The sequence below is a fragment of the Phaseolus vulgaris genome, chromosome 9 (assembly GCF_051622355.1).
Source record: "Phaseolus vulgaris cultivar YP4 chromosome 9, ASM5162235v1, whole genome shotgun sequence".
NCBI lineage: Eukaryota > Viridiplantae > Streptophyta > Magnoliopsida > Fabales > Fabaceae > Phaseolus > Phaseolus vulgaris.
The window spans coordinates 28,544,578-28,562,503 of NC_143506.1; the positions used below are offsets into that span (position 1 = coordinate 28,544,578).

Here is a 17,926-nt window from a genome sequence, read left to right on the forward strand (position 1 = left end):
ATAATGTTAACATTGTGTACTTGTAGATAGTCATTTTGTAGCTCTGTATAGAGGTAACTTTTGTTTTATCTGTAAAGTAAAAGATTAAAACATTGTATGTAAAAGAGCTTACATAATACACAAAATAATTATTCAAATCCATCTTTAAAATTTTGGTTATATTTTTTTATATAAAACATTTTAAAATATCTATTTAATAATTTTTGGTGTGTCAACTTATTTACATGTTCTTCCAAAAAAAATTATTTATTTTACATTTTCTCTGCCATATCAAACAGGAAAAATATGAGAAAATGACATTTTTTTTTTCACTTTTCTATTTTCTTTTCTCTCCATCCATATAAACGTATGTTAATAATATTGAAAATACTAACTACAACAAGAAAATTATTAAATAAAAAATAATTAATCACTATATTAATTAAATTAAATAGTATTCTAATTAATAAAATATTAATTTATAAATGTTAACATATTTAATTTTCTATTTTAAATTATTGGACTTTGTTTCTTTGGCCCAACTTTTCTTTTCTATTTTAGTTAGGTCTTAATATTTCTCTTATATATACACCATGTATTTTACTCTTTAATATACAAGTGAATAAAAGTTTTTTTTATATTTATTTTTCTCTACAATTAGGGTTCATTAAAACCTCTCTTTCTTCATTACGATTACATGCGATTACGTACGCTACATTAAAGCATCACATCAGACAAGGAATATTCATCTTCATTTACTGTAATATGGTATCAGAGCTCTTCGAATGAAGAGTTCTGCTGCGCTTCTCTCTGATTTTTATTTCTTGGTTTTTTTTTTCTGTTCTCTTTCAAAATCTTGATTGGTTTTAAAAATCTTTTAGGCAATGTTTAATGAAAACCCTAGTCTTCATAGTCTTAATAGTAGTCACACTATTACATGCAATTTTTGTGGTAAATATGGTCATACTGAGGCTGTTTGTTTTCGCAAAGTGGGTTTTCCTTCTGGTAATGTTAAAACCTCAAAGTTTTCTTTTACTAGAAAAGTCTGCACTTTTTATAATCGTCTTGGCCACACTGTTGACACCTGTTATAAAAAGCATGGGTTCCCTCCTGGCTACAAATTCACCAATTGGACATCCCAAGCCAATAATATGATTACTACTGACACTTTTTCTGAGCTTTTTCCTAAAGAACATGATGTAAAGGGGATTCTACTTACATCACAAAAGTGCCAATTCCTTACCAACATTTTGCGTTAGCAAAACCTTGAGGATCCTACCCCTCACACTCAAATTAATCAAGTCGGCACCATCTCTACGGATGAAATCCTCAATACTGAGCATTCTTCAACAGGTAAGTTTCTCTCTTCACTATCTTCTATAAAAGAATCTTGGATTATTGATTTTGGTGCCACTGATCATGTTTGTCACAATTTGAACGTTTTTACTACTTATACTAAAATTAAACCTGTCTTAATTAGTCTTCCAAATGGCCAAACTGTTTATGCCACATATTCTGGTTTAGTACGTTTTTCTGATTAGTTTTATTTGTCTGATGTATTATACGTGCCTCATTTTCAATTAAACTTAATATCTGTTTCTAAACTCACACACCAACTTAAATGCACTTTAACTTTCACTTCAACCCACTGCATTATACAAGACAATCTCACTCAAGAGAGGATTGGTACAGTTAAAGCCACCGCTGGCTTGTACCTTGTCACTACCTTGCCTGCTTCTAGTCATTCTAAACCGCATTGTTTTGCTCCTCTTATTAATTGTAATATCACGGACAAAACACTGTGGCACTATAGACTGGGGCACCCTTCACATGAAAGATTACATGTCTTACGTAAACAATACCCTTTTATTACTATTGATACTCATCATGTATGTGACACTTGTAGTCGTGCAAAACAGAGAAAACTTCCTTTCACTTTAAGTACTACTGCTACCTCTGCTATTTTTGATCTTGTACACTTTGATATTTGGGGACCCTGTTCCATAACTTCTATGCAAGGTTTTCGTTATTTCTTAACTATTGTTGATGATTACTCGCGTTATACTTGGGTTATTTTGTTGCATAATAAATCTGAAGTATGTTCGCACATCATTAACTTCACTGTTTTTGTTCAAAATCATTTCCAAACTAATATCAAAACGATTCGTACTGATAATGGTGTTGAGTTTGCTATGTCAAGTTTTTATGCTTCAAAGGGAATTATACATCAAACATCTTGTGTTGAAACACCACAACAAAATGGCATTGTGGAACGTAAACATCAACACATACTAAATGTAACCAGAGCCTTACTTTTTCAAGCAAATCTTCCTCCTATTTTTTGGAAATTTGCTGTAAATCATGTTGTTTTCTTAATAAATTCTATTCCTACTCCATTACTTAATAACATCACTCCTCATGAACAATTGTTTGGAAAACCGTAAGACATTTCTTTTTTAAAAGTGTTTGGTTGCCTATGTTATGCTAGTACCATTACTGCACATAGGAAGAAATTAGATGATAGATCTATCAAAGGTATTTTTCTTGGTTTCCCGCAAAATACAAAAGGTTATATTGTCTTAAATTTAAAGTTTCATCGCATAGAGATATCAAGACATGTAATCTTTCATGAAACCCATTTTCCATATAAATTGGATGGTGGCTTGCCTAGGGACCCCAACACTTTATCTCTCCCTATTTCTAACGCATATAATTCTGCTCTTGATTTTTTTTTTGATACTGCACCTCCTGCCGAGCCGTGTGCCTCTACTCCTGCATCTCTTGCTGAGTCGTGTGCCTCTGCTCCTGCACCTAATACTGCCCCTCCACCAGCCTTATTATCCTCTGATCTTCCAGCAAATAATGTCTCTGCTCCTGCATCCAACACTGCACCTCCACCAGCATCATCACCTCCTGCACCTCCAGGAAGCACCTCACCCCAATTTCCAAGAAGATCAACTCGTCCTCACTGACAACCTGCCTATCTTGCTGATTTCCACACAACAACCAACACTGTAAGTAGTAGATATCCTATTCATAATTACTTGTCTTACAATTCCTTATCTTCTAATTTTAGAAATATTATTTCCTCTATCAATTCTCATCCTGAACCTCGCACCTATACCGAAGCCTCCAAACATGCTTCTTGGCAATTTGCCATGCAAGTTGAGCTTCAAGCTCTTGCTGCTAACAATACTTGGCAACTTACCCCTCTCCCTCCAGGAAAGAAAACTATTGGTTGTAAATGGGTATATAAAATCAAATATCATTCTGATGTCACTGTTGAGCGCCACAAAGCTAGAGTTGTTGCCAAAGGGTTCACCCAAGTTGAAGGACTTGATTTCTTAGACACTTTTGCACCTGTTGCTAAACTCACTACCGTTCGCCTTCTCCTTGCTGTTGCCACTACCAAAAATTGGGTTTTAAAACAACTTGATGTCAATAATACCTTTCTTCACGGTGATCTCCATGAAGAGGTATACATGAACCCCCCACCTGACCTCTCTCTTCCTTCTCCCCAGCATGTCTGCAAGCTTCAACGGTCTTTGTATGGTCTTCCTCAAGCTGGTCGTCAATGGTACGCAAAACTTTCTACTTTTCTTTTATCAAATAAGTACTCTATCTTTGTTGCTGACCACTCTCTTTTTCTTAAATATAATAATGATAAACTCACTGTTATTCTCGTTTATGTTGATGACTTGGTCTTAACTGGTGATGACACGGAGGAAATCAATACAATTACTGCATCCCTTCACCATCACTTCAAGATAAAAAATTTAGGTAATCTCACTTACTTTTTGGGACTGGAAATTGCTCGCAACAATACTGGTCTTCATTTAAGTCAGCGCAAGTATACTCTTGATCTCCTTCAAGATGACTCTGCACCTGTGGCCACTCCTATGACTCACACCTCCCGTCTCTCTCCCGACCAAGGCTCACCTCTCGCTGATGCCACTTCCCAGTACAGAAGACTCATTGGACGTCTAATTTACTTAACCAACACGCGACCAGACATCGCCTTCGCTATCCACAATTTAAGCCAATTCATATCTGCACCCACAACTCATCATCAGCAAGCTGTCTCCCGTCTTTTGCGTTACCTCAAAGGCACCCCTCGTGAAGGACTATATTTTTCTCACACTAGTTCACTTCTCCTTTGTGGTTTTAGTGACTCTGACTGGGCAACATGCCCTACCACACGCAAATCTGTCACTGGATATTCCATCTACTTAGGAGACTCCCTAATATCATGGAAATAAAAAAAGCAGCCAACTATCTCCCGCAACTCCTCTGAAGCCGAGTATAGAGCACTTGCCACCACCACATGGTTGTCTTACCTCCTTCAGGATTTACATCTTCCTCTCTCCCAGCCTGCAACCCTGTATTGTGACAACAAATCTGCCCTTCAAATAGCTTCCAATCAAGTTTTTCATGAACAAACCAAGCACATCGAAATTGATTGCCACCTAGTTCGTGAAAAACTTAACTCTGGTCTCCTCAAACTACTGCCTATTACCTCTGCAATGCAAGTTGCTGACATATTCACCAAACCCCTTGCTTCCGCACAGTTCTCTACTCTCAAATCCAAGCTGGTCTGACAAATATCTACTCCCCAGCTTGAGTTAACATATTTAATTTTCTATTTTAAATTATTGGGCTTTGTTTCTTTGGCCCAACTTTCCTTTTCTATTTTAGTTAGGTCTTAATCTTTCTCTTATATATACACCATGTATTTTACTCTTTAATATACAAGTGAATAAAAGTTTCTTTTATATTTATTTTTCTCTACAATTAGGGTTCATCAAAATCTCTCTTTCTTCATTACGATTACATGCGATTACGTACGCTACATTAAAGCATCACATCAGACAAAGAATATTCATCTTCATTTACTGTAATAATAAATTTTATTAATTATAAAAATTATTTTAAATATTAATATTTTTTTTAATTTTTAAAATAATATCTAATTTAATTAATATAGTGATTAATTATTTTTATTTTTGAAATTGATTTTTATTTAATGATTCTTATTGGGAAAGATATGAATGGAATGTTTTAAAAATATATTTTTTAAAACTTTTGCTGAAAACATGATTTGAAATTGTATCTGAAATCCAATTATTTCACTTAATGTTGATATGATGGTGCCTATTGGTCAAAGACAAGAGAACAGATGTTTGGTGTAATTTTATTCTTTCAAAGAAATTGTTTATTTCTTTCAAAGAAATATTAGGAAAATAAATGTTGGTAAAACTCATGCACATAAGTCTTTAGAGGATTTAATTTAAAAGAGTTTCATATGATATATAATTAATATTTTTCTTAGAACATTAAATATGATACAACTTCATCTTCTCTTCTTCCTCTTCCCTTTGCTGTACAAAGTGGAATTTTGCTGAAAATCTTCAATAGAAGTTCTTCTGAATGCAGAAAATTAGGTATATTAAAGTGGCTGCCATTGATAGTGAGTGACTTTTAGATGCAATAGGTTCAACTACTCTCACCAACCAATTTTCTTGTTTCTTACCTAGTTACCCCTCTCACATGTAATCGTTTATATTAATACTATTAAGATCTGTTTTGTCTTTAGAATACAATAATAAGATAAAAACATTATTTTCTTTGACAGAGAAGACAATAACATGACAAGAACAAGAAAATTTTAATGTGATGCACATTAGATACTGCATTAAGATAATAATACAACATCATTTTTGTTTTATAAAATTACATATAATTTAAAAAATAATGTTTTTATAAATTATATTTTTAACTAAATTATACAAAATTATAATTATTTATGTAGTTACTTTTCTTAACATATTATTAAAAAATTATATTATATTTTTTAAAATTATCATTATTATTCGAATAATTTTGCTTAAAATACTCGAATAATATTTTTTTTAATCAATAATATAATTTAAATTTAAGTGTTTAAACTATTATATATATATATAATTTAAAGAATAAAAGCTTATAATAAATGTGTGCTATATTAATTACTCTACTACTATATATAATATATTTTTTTAATAAATGTCTTATACTTTACGAGTAAATATTCCTGATCCATGTAATATGAGAATATACTTTCTAGAGATTGTTCTACTTTATTAGTTTCTTGTTTAAATTCTTATTGGAAATCAGAAATGTAGATAATATGAATAAGACAATTGTAGGTTAAAATAAAATAACATTATCATATTTTACGTTATATACTGAAATAAATCATAATAAAATAGTTATCATATCTCTTAGATAAGTAAACAGAAATCATTAATGTATAAAAAAAAAGAATGGGTTTAATCATTAATTTAATGTGACATATACACATATTTTTTTAATTTAGTATTAATTAAATATTTTTCATTTTTCATTTGTAGAATTTTTAAGATAAATTTAAAGTATATTTATAATTACATCTGTTTAAGTGATAGATAACATATCATTATCTTATAAATATATTAAATATTTAAATAATTTTTAAATTTTCACAAATTTAGGTATTTTTAATCTAGTTTAAAAAAATTGTTTTATTGAGTATCCAAATTTTTTATTTGAGTATTTCTCATTTGGTTTTACTTTAATTGAGTTGATATGGTTATTATCTGGCATTATCATTGTTTACATTTCTCCAAATGAAAAATAAAAAATATATAGTTAAGTTTTAAATTCCTCATAAATTTGATATTCATATTAAGAATTTTTGTTCGTGTTCAAAATCATTATATTTTTTAATTGAATCTCCACGTCAACTTGAATGACATGACCATTTATTTTTTTAGTAACAAACACAAGATCATGAATTGGATAATAAAAAACAAAACTCTAATGCTTTGTTTGGATTTAGAATGGATTTGGGAATGGATTTGAGGGAGTGAATTTGAGATGATTGGAAGGAAAGTGTAAAGAAAATTAGGTTGTTTGGATTAAGGTAAATAGAGTAGAAAGTGTAGGGAAAATTTATAAAAGTTTGTAAACGATAGATGTGATTGAAATTATATTTTTTTAATTGATAAAAATATAAATTTACAAATTTATCTTTATATTTAAAAATTGTTAAAAGTTTAATTTGATTTATTTATTTATAAATTACAATTATTTTTAATTAAAATATTATTTTTAATTAAAATATTATTTTCATTGAAGTATTATTTTTGATAATGTATTATAACTAATTTTAAAAAAATGAAAAATGATATAAAATTTGATAAAAAATATTTAAATATTTATAATTATAAATATTTGATAAAAAAACTTATATTAAATAACATTATTATTTTTATTTTTTAATAAATAATATAATTATTATATAAATTTATTTTTTTATTTTTAAAATTACATTTATTATTATTATTTATATTTATAATTTACTATAATATGATTAATTATATTATTTTATAATAATTCTTTTTTATAGTTTTAATTATATTTTTTATATTTGAATTATAATTTTATTTTAAATAAAAAATAATAATAATTTAAGTTTAAAGTAAAGGTTAATTAAGTAAATTGAAAATAATATGCAACTTTGTTCGCAGTTTTGCGAAGAAAGTTTGAAACGAATTCAACTTCTCGTTTTTCGTGTTTTATTATGAATTATGCTTCATTTTTCGTGTTTTACTTGAAAATAGTAAACATTTTCATTTCTTTAGAAACAAACGATACCTAAAACATTAATTATCTTTATCAAAAGACATTATTTTTGTGTATCTATATAATTGATTTGATTTTTATTTTAGTTTTTAATTTTAAAAAATAAAATTATGTCATTTTATAAAGATAATTAAAGTTTCACATATTTATTTTTATTGTTGCCAAAATTCATGATGTTGTGTTTGAAACTTGAAAATCAAACAATCATATTATCTTATTTGACAATAAAATTATATAGGAAACACTCAAAAGAAGAATATAATTTTTTTTTAAACTCAAAAAAACGAAATATTTTAATAAAAACTTAATTAAAAATACCAAATTTTATTAAGAAATTAAAACTTAATTATATTATTTCTTTTATTTTCATGTGAAAACATATAAATAATAACAATAAAAAAATAACGATTTAACAAAAAAATTAAATAATAGTTACTCACTTGAAAAATTATAAATTTTTTAAACAATCAATTAAAATATTCAAATTATGAGCCACTTTAAACTTAATTAAGCGTATTTAAATTTAAATTTTATGCATAAAAAATTACTTAATTTATGCTATTACAAATTTTTGGTTTACTTTGTAAGTTATATTATGGTATATTATTTTAAATATTTTTGTAATTTTTGTTTCAATTATGATATTTATATTTATATATGTTTCAATATTTTATAGTAATGCAATAAATTCTTGTTTATTTATCACAAAGTTTATAGTTAAATGTATGCAAGAAACACTTAATTAAATTAACGAGAGTTTTTTTTATAAATATTTGATTGCAGCCAAGAGAAATATGAAAATTAAAAAAATGAATGAAGATACGACAAGACAAACCGAACCATATATCAAAACCCTGTTAAAAACTAAGGAGATATATCATTTGATTTATACTCTAGAGGTTCACATCACTTCTTCTTCGACAAATACAATAAAAGGAATTGTACAATCAGAACCCCATAATAATAGGATTTATTAGGGTTCTAATATTTTCACTTAATTTATATGATAAGTATTAGTTTAATAGATAGCAAAACCATGATCATTTTATAATGATATCTTGATAATAAATATAAAAAAAGTTATTATTTATTATAATATAATATTTTATTTTAAAAAATATTTGTAGAATAATTATTTTTTAGTCAATGAAAAATAAACTTTATTCTTAGTGTTTCATTGGACTAACTGAACTAAAACTTTGATTGGACTTAAGCCTAAAATATAGTTAAAAGGAACAAAAACACATTAATAAAAGGTGTTAAAAAGTGGTTTCACCCACACACCATTCTTCATTTATTATTTTTTTTTTAAGAAAAAAAAGGAATCAGGCATTGGCATATTCGATATTTTAGTATGAATATTAATTTTTCTTCTTTTTTCGGCTATTTTGTCCACTAATTTCTTTGCATTTTCAGATAGATGTAGCGATCCCAAACAAAAGTATCTTCTCTTTAAAAAAAAAGCCACCTACTCCCATTCATTTCATCACTGACTCTAACATTCGCAAACAAACACCAAAGAAAACCTTGGGTGGTGGCGGCCTCTCCTAAGAACTCTCCCTCTCTTTCTCCCTTAAAAGCTAAACTTAACGTCACAACTCTTAACAACCCCTCCGACAACACATCACAACCACCAACCGCAACACAAGAGAAACCTAAGCTCTTGTGTTCCGTTTGTTTCTTCTCATTCCTTCTCCCTCTCTCTCTCTCTCTCTCTGTGTCTCTCTCAGATCTCGAAAATGCAGAGCGCGGCTTTCACACTCTCTCCCTCGCTCTCTCTTCCTCTCCGCAACCATTCTCTAAACTCTTCTAGACCTTCCCTCCCTCTCAGACTTTTCGCCAAACACACAGAAGGCGTGAACTCCAATGTCGCCTCTTCCACTTCCTTCCTTCGCCGATCTTGGACTCTCTCTCCTTCCCCTTCCTCCTCCTTCAAGTTCCGCCCGCTCCCTCCCTCCCCTCCGCGCGCCGCCGAGAACGCCGTTCCCGACAGCGCGCCTGCCGAAAATAGTCAGCTGTTGAAAACACTCCAGCTCGGCGCATTGTTTGGCCTCTGGTACCTCTTCAACATCTACTTCAATATCTACAACAAACAGGTCCTTCCCCAGATCTCTCCTTGTTTTAAACAATTGAAAAACGATTTTGCTGAAACGTTATCATTTGCCAAACACGCCCTTAGATTTGTCGTAATTTATAACACAAAACTTAAAAGGCATTTCCATATGTGTTTTTCTTTTTTTGTGTGTATTTTTTGTTGGAATTAGAGTTTCACTTCGTTAATCAGCATTGATATTTAATAATAGCTTGGTGAAACTTCAATTCTGATTGATAATGAACAATTGTGGGGCTGCATGCTTCTGGGTTTTGAGTTGTCCATAATGACGGAATCCTGTAAATGGATATTTCAATTATGGTTTCGGATTCTGTGATGATAATGTTCACTAATTGTAAACGGCAATGCTTGTTTGATGAGGATTTGAATTTTATTTTTGACTTGGTGCGTGTGTATGTTTTGGTGTTGTTTTGGCTTCTGTTGTTTGTAGGTGTTGAAGGCGTTCCATTTTCCGGTAACTGTGACTCTTGTTCAATTTGCCGTTGGGACCGCGCTCGTGTCGTTTATGTGGGGTTTGAATCTCTACAAGAGGCCGAAGCTCAGTGGTGCTATGGTATGTTGGTCTCTCCTGTGTTGAATTTGTGTGTTTATTTTGTTGTGTTTTGTGTTGCTAAGGTCGATTATTTGTGGCAGCTTGTAGCAATTTTGCCGCTAGCTGTGGTGCATACTTTGGGGAATCTTTTCACTAATATGAGTCTTGGGAAGGTGGCTGTGTCTTTCACTCACACAATCAAGGCCATGGAACCTTTCTTTTCAGTGATCCTTTCTGCCATGTTCCTTGGAGAGGTTAGATATGTAGTTCAAACTGTCTTGCTTAACGGGATTAATCTGAAGTAATTTTTACTATGATTGTTAGCGGCTTGTGCTGTGGTTTGAATTGTCTTTTTTGTTCATGAAATTGACGATAATTATCATGTTGGTATATTTTTCACGAGGAATGAAAAATTCTAGTGTCACTTTCTAACACATTCTTTACTATTAATTAAAATTTATGAAAAATGACAAATTTTTGTATCATCTATGATGATTTTTGTAGTTCTGAATAAATTTTAATAACAGGATATTGAGCGGTAGAGAGAGTGTGTTGCTAATACTCCTCTTCTCATAAAGTTGTTTGTGAATTGTTATGTATTCTAAGCCTTTCCTTTAAAGGAAAAATAGAAATATTTGGTACATTGGGAATTAATTTTCTTCCATATTATTCTTTGTTTCTCTATCTCTTACAGTTTCCTACACCGTGGGTTGTTGGTTCCCTTGTGCCTATTGTTGGTGGAGTTGCACTGGCGTCTGTTACTGAGGCCTCTTTCAATTGGTAAGATGTCTGCTTCTTACCTTGTTCCTTCCAGAAAAAGAAGACAACTTAGTTGGTGGGATTTGAAAAGGGAAGTTTTGGTCATGCAAATTGTAATATGTTTTGGTGGAATGGTGTACAGGGCCGGTTTTTGGAGTGCAATGGCCTCCAATGTGACAAATCAATCCCGTAATGTTCTTAGCAAAAAGGCCATGGTTAACAAAGAGGTAATATGATCTGTGACCACTTCCAAATGTGGACATATTTCATTGTTTATATCCATCTTTGCACTTCAGAGGGTATTTTAACAGGAAATAACGATGAATTTTTTCTTCTCAGGATTCTTTGGACAATATTACTCTCTTCTCTATAATAACAGTAATGTCCTTCTTCTTGTTAGCACCAGTGGCTGTCTTCATGGAGGGTGTCAAATTTACCCCTGCTTACTTGCAATCTGCTGTGAGTAACTTGATGGTTAAAATAGATACTATTGTCGTTATCATTGCTGCAATCAAAATATATAATTGTGTTGAATTTGCTAGTATTGATGCACCTTTCTTGACAGGGGGTAAATGTTAGACAACTTTACATCAGATCTCTTCTTGCTGCACTCTGTTTCCATGCGTATCAACAAGTAAGCTTTGCTTTTCTATGAATTATGGTGGACCTTTATATGTTTTTACTTTTTGGGGATGCTTTGAAGTTGCAAGTTTGCAACTTGCTAGCATCTGGAAAGGGAGGGGGGGTAGCTGGTCTGGTGGAGATTGAACCCTCCAGCATCAACTTCTGTTCACTAGTGTTTTTTATGTGGTTCCCAAGCATTTTTATCTTTTGACTGCAAGATTAAATATAATTAACCATTCCTTATTGGGAAACAGTAAATTGTCTGATGTGAAATGCTTAACGTAGTACTAATAGAGTCAACTCTCTGGTGGTATTTCTCTCATGGTACTTAGACGACCAAGAATATTTTAGAGAAGTTAAGCGACATACAACTATTATGCTTCGAGATATATTATGTGTTTGTATCCTGTTATCTCCGTGCAAATGGGTATTTACTTATCGGGCTGTTAACTATTTCAATTGAATTAGAAAGATGACTTGTTTTATCTGAAGAATTGGGTGCTTAAGAAATAAATATTTTTTCTTTCTATAAATAAAAAGCCAAGTTATAATTTAGGATTCTAGTCGTTGCTTCTTGCTTGCTATGCCCTAGATAAGGTCTTGCTTGCCCTATAACTGTTTACATGGCTCCGTTCTGTAATAGTTAAATGGTGTTGTATTCTGGAATGATATACTGATGTTTTTCTGTGAATTTGCAGGTGTCTTATATGATATTACAAAGGGTATCACCAGTTACCCATTCTGTGGGCAATTGTGTGAAGCGGGTTGTGGTCATTGTGAGCTCTGTCATTTTCTTCCAAACACCTGTCTCACCCGTGAATGCTTTTGGTAAAGTTGCTTCTTTCTGGTTTGAACAGGAAAACATTTGAAGATATTTGTTCTGAAAATTTCTTAAATATTCAATATCTCTCTATTCACCCCGTTGCTAAGATTTTTATTTTATTTTTCTACAGGAACTGCCATAGCTCTTGCTGGCGTGTTCCTCTATTCAAGGGTGAAGCGAATTAAGTCAAAGCCAAAAGCAACTTAATTTTCAATGGTGAAATTTTGTTAGTTGCATCACGAAAAGCCAAATAGCTGCAACCAGCAATTCTAATTTCTTTGTAGGGGCGACATAGAGAATATGAGGATTACCTTTATTTACCCTCGCTTGTGCCATTTTTATCTTGTGGATTTCATTATTTATGTCTGAGTAAACTACCTATTGGTTTTGCTCCATGAAAAAAAAATATTTTGGTCAAATACCACGGCAAGTTGTGATTTTAATGAATGATTTTCGTATGTATAGCCATAAATATTTTGAATGTCTGCAAGTTTTGATTGGGAAATGGGCCCTGTTAAGTGTCAGCAATATTACGTACTGAGTATTCTTTTTCTCAGATCCCTGTGCATTAAATTGTAAATGTAGTTGCATCTGAGTATAGTTGAAATTTGAGATGCAACCACCACAATATCTTTACAGTTCCGCATGAAGTTTTTTTGAAAATAAAAAATGCAACTATACATTCACAATTCATTTTTTTTTCTACACCCATTTTATAATTTTAATACTATTATTTTAATTATTGCATCAGCAGTTATAATTTTTCTCAAAATATAATTTTATCTTGCTACATTTCTCGTTTCTCTTTCATTCTTCTTGTGTTGTGGATTGCGGTTTCATGTGGTGTTTTTTTTTTTTACCTTTCCGAGGCTAGCAATGGTGTGGCTTGTGGTGGTGAGGGGAGTTGTGTTCGTTTGTGTCGTAGGTAGTGGTAATTAGGATGGTGGTTGTTGTTGTTGCAAGAATCGCTATGGGCAGTAGAATCCTTAAATCCCTTAGTTTGGCTAAAAGAAATGTAATTTGTGTTAATATACTCATGTGTATAGTTTGTATTGACACTCTGATCACTTGTATAATTTTAATCTTACAAAAAATATATAGAAATATGGAACTTGTAATTTAATTTATTTTCTAGAGAAAATGCTTTGTGTCATACTGTTGAAAAAAGTTGTCTGTGGTCACTTGCATGGTAAATTAACTTTTATTTTCTATTTTTTCATTCGTCAGGGTTGTTATAATGTTGTTTATGATTTTGTGGTAGTGTTAGAAAACCTAGAACAAGTGGAGTTACATTCTATTTTTTGTTGTTGTTTTACATTATTGGTTTTTATGCAATAAGATTAAAAATATGCAACAAGGGGTACATATATTCCCAAGCATTTGGTCTTTCAACTTTGTATATTTTCCAAGTCTTTTTACAGACGAAGACTAAAAACATTGTAGTAAGTCATTGCCACTACAAAGAACATAGACATCAATTACTACTCGAATGCTCCCTTCTCTTGTAGAAGAAGTGTCTAAATTCTATAAGTCCAAGACTCTTCTATGTATACTAAATAAGAATAATTAAGAGACTTTTGTTTGCTATATTATTTAGGATCTGCATTATATAAATTTTTTAAATGCCCAAATTATTTTTGAAATTTGATTTAAAACAAAGGAGTGTGAGGGGGTTGGTTTTTGCTTTCTGGAAGTGCAAGTCCAAAAGTGATTTTTGTAATGGAAAAGTATTTTTGGAAAGAGTACGAATTTCGGTATACGAATTTAAGAAGACGAAATTTGGCACCAGTTTCAAATAAGCATACGGATACCAAAATCCAGGAAATTTTCGCACATCAAAATGCAGAAAGGTATTACGAAAATCATATTCTAAAATGTAATTTGCAATCAGTTTCAAATAAGTTTATGGATATCAAAATTTGGGAATTTTCCGTACATCAAAATCTGGAAGAAAAAAAAAACACACATCACCTTTCTTCTCCCCGTCTGAGAGAATACACCGGAGAACCACTGAAAAACAACTTGCAAATGCTCCGATGAACCACCACCAATACTATGGACTCCCACAAAGCACTTAAAGCATCCAAAATTTGCACCTCACAACTGTCGGAATAGTGTTCTTCAATGCAGAGAGGAAAAGTGCAAACTTATGAGTTACTTATGTCATTTTACTTCTATGATATAGTACATGTTTCAAAATGATATTGTATTGATATGGATCGGCTTCGACAACATGGGCCGATCGAAAGTAAACAAACACTTTCAGTTCAATTACACTCAATTAAGATTAGTGAAGATAAGTAATCATTAAGAACTAGGTTATATTTCCCTCTGACACCATTTCAAAAATAAATAAATAAATAATATTTTTTTTATAATTTATTTATTTTATAATTTTAATTTTGAATGCATTAAAATATAAATATTTTTAATGTTTAAAATAATTAGAAATATAATTAATGAATAAAGAAATGAGTTTTTATAAAATAAAAATAAAAAAGTAATAAATTAAAATGTTTAGTTTAAAATTATTTTTTAAAATGAAGAAAATAAAAAATTAAACCCTACAACAACATAAAAGTTGAATCTATAAACATAAATTAGTATTGATGATGTAATCATGTTAATTTCAAGTAAAAAATACAGGACATAATTATAAAAAAAAACAAAGTCAATTAGTATGAATTAATAGTGGACACACAAATAATATTGAAGTGTCTACCCTAAATGTAAAATCCTAAAAAAAACTAATGCAAATGCTACACTTAATGCTTAAAAATGAGAAGAAAAAAATGCAAAAATAAATAAGTATAGAAAATAAAAACAGCAATAATAAAATAAAACAAAAATAAATAAAGAATGACAGAAAAAAAAACTAAAAACATAAAAGATATAAAATAAAGGGGAAATAAAATAAGATAAAGATAAAAGATATAAAAAATAATAATTCAAACAAGATAAAGATAAGAGATATAAGACAATACTAAGTAAGTATATGTTGATCATGAAAAGGAAAATAAATGAAAGATGATCATTCATTTAATATTTTCTTCAATGTTACATTAAATAGTTTGTGTGAAATGAAACATAATTAACGACGAGTACAATCCAATAATGTTGGGACAATGTTTGTTGTGTGTCCTGGTGTTTGACAATATGAACATTTTTTGTTGGATCATGTTATTCTCTTACGTCTATATCAGTCCTTATTCGACTTGACTTAGGTCTCTCCTTTGAGGTTCTTTTCATGTCAGGACTTGGACATAGTATTTGACCAGTGTATGCAGGCCAATACTCTTCATTTTTGAGTTCCATCAAATAGTCTTTTGTAACATGAAAAACCTGTTGCAATGTTGCAGTTTTTATTTTTTATATTTATTTATTTATTTCATTTTTTTCTTCTAATTTTTAAGCATTATGTAGCAATTGTATTAGTTTTTTTTAGGATTTTGCATTTAGGGTAAACACTTTAATATTATTTGTGTGTTTACTATTAATTAATACTAATTGACTTTGATTTTTTTTATAATTATGTTCTGTATTTTTTACTTGAAATTAACATGATTACATCATCAATAATAATAAAAATAAATACTAATTTATGTTTATAGATTCTACTTTTATGTTGTTGTAGAGTTTAATTTTTTTATTTTTTATTTTGTAAAAACTCATTTCTTTATTCATTAATTATATTTTTAACTATTTTAAACATTAAAAATATTTATTTTTTAATGTATTCAAAATTAAAATTATCAGTTTTTTTAATTTATTTTTGAAATTATGTTAGATAAAGAAATAAAAAATAAAAAAAAGCTAGATAAATAAATAAAAACAAAAGGATATTAGATGGAGAAATAAAAGTGTAAATAATACTATATAGATAATTGAGGCGTTTAATTGATTTTGTTCAAGAGTTAAAAAAATTGTTTAAGATTTTTATCATGCGTCCTCTCATGTGTATGGTAAACTGATTTTATTTATGACATTCTTATGAGTGGACCCGCATGCATGCAAAATATATTGTAAACTGATTTTATTTATGGCTTTCATTTAAGTGGACCCGCATGCACATGCATATATATATATATATATATATATATATATATATATATATATATATATATATATTTTTGTATGCTTGCCTGTTTCTACATGCTTACGAATATTATAAAAAAAATTATTAAACAAAACATAATTTTAAAAATAGAAAATAATTACTCATTATATTAAGTAAATTAAATATTAATATTTAAAATAGTTTTTGTTATTAATAAATTTATAAATTAGTTTATAAATTAGTATTTAATTAACTATAAATATTTCAGTTATCAAATATTTTAGATTTTAAAATTAGTAATTAAAATTTTAATCATTAATTAGATATCAATTAAATAATTAAATGCTAATTTAAAAATTAATTCATTAATTTATAAACTAATTTAAATATTAATAATTTTTTATATCAATTTAAAAAATAGTAATTAACTTAGTTAATATAATAATTAATTATTTTTTATTTTTAAAATTAATTTTTATTTAATGATTTTTTAAGTAGTAAAAGTAGTTATAAATACTTATGAGTTCAAACACATCAATTTCTAAGAAAGATATTCATCCAAATTTCATTGCTTTTTATTTCATTGTTTTTTTTTTAATAGTTTTGTTTTTGGAGTTACATTTGTTAGTTATACATTCAAATTCATTTACCATCTCTCATCACATAAAATATACTATTATTAAAAAGAAAGAATAAAAGAACATGAAAGTTAATTACTCTCATTTTCAAAAGATACAAAACAAACTCCCTACCAACCAACAAACTATAGGATACAGAATGAAAGAAATGAAGCCTAATAAATCAAAGGGGTAACTATAAACCATTTGAACTCAAGTTTCTTCTCAATCCTCATATTATGTGAAAAACTCGAATTCCATAATTTCCCAAATCTTGAAACAAGTTTTTCATCTATCTCTAATGGACTAGTACTAAAAAAAAAAAAAAACTCAATTTATTTTATGATAATTATTCACAATTATTATATTCTATATACTAATTATTATTAAAATTAGAAAGCATGTGGGACTTAAGTCCCGTAAAGAATGATAAAAGAAACTTTAATCATTAAACCAATCAAGTTTGGTTGTCATGTTATTATTATTATACTTATTAGTATGACTATCAATATTAATATAACTAATAATATAAACATTTTACTATTGATATATTTAATATCATTTCTATTATAAATTTTATTAATAATTTTATTATTTAAATTAAGGTTTAATTACCTTTTTCGTCCCTATATTTATAGCCAATAATCAATTTGGTACAATGGTTTTTAAAAAATTCAATTTGGTTCCTAAGTTTTTTAAAATGTATTCAAAATGGTCATTTCTGTTAAATATCACCAAATGACGTTAAGTGGTGCTTATG

General features: G+C 29.2%; 1 protein-coding gene across 1 annotated transcript; it reads left to right on the forward strand.

Annotated features, from left to right (window-relative positions):
* The first annotated feature begins 9,031 nt into the window (after window positions 1-9,031).
* On the forward strand, window positions 9,032-12,935 carry LOC137823181 (phosphoenolpyruvate/phosphate translocator 1, chloroplastic). Its single transcript, XM_068628341.2, has 9 exons — window positions 9,032-9,737; window positions 10,185-10,307; window positions 10,388-10,540; window positions 10,981-11,066; window positions 11,188-11,272; window positions 11,385-11,504; window positions 11,611-11,679; window positions 12,368-12,497; window positions 12,623-12,935. Exons 1-9 carry the CDS (start codon window positions 9,381-9,383, stop codon window positions 12,697-12,699), a joined length of 1,200 nt encoding a protein of 399 aa, XP_068484442.1. The 5' UTR covers window positions 9,032-9,380; the 3' UTR covers window positions 12,700-12,935.
* The last annotated feature ends 4,991 nt before the right edge of the window (window positions 12,936-17,926 follow it).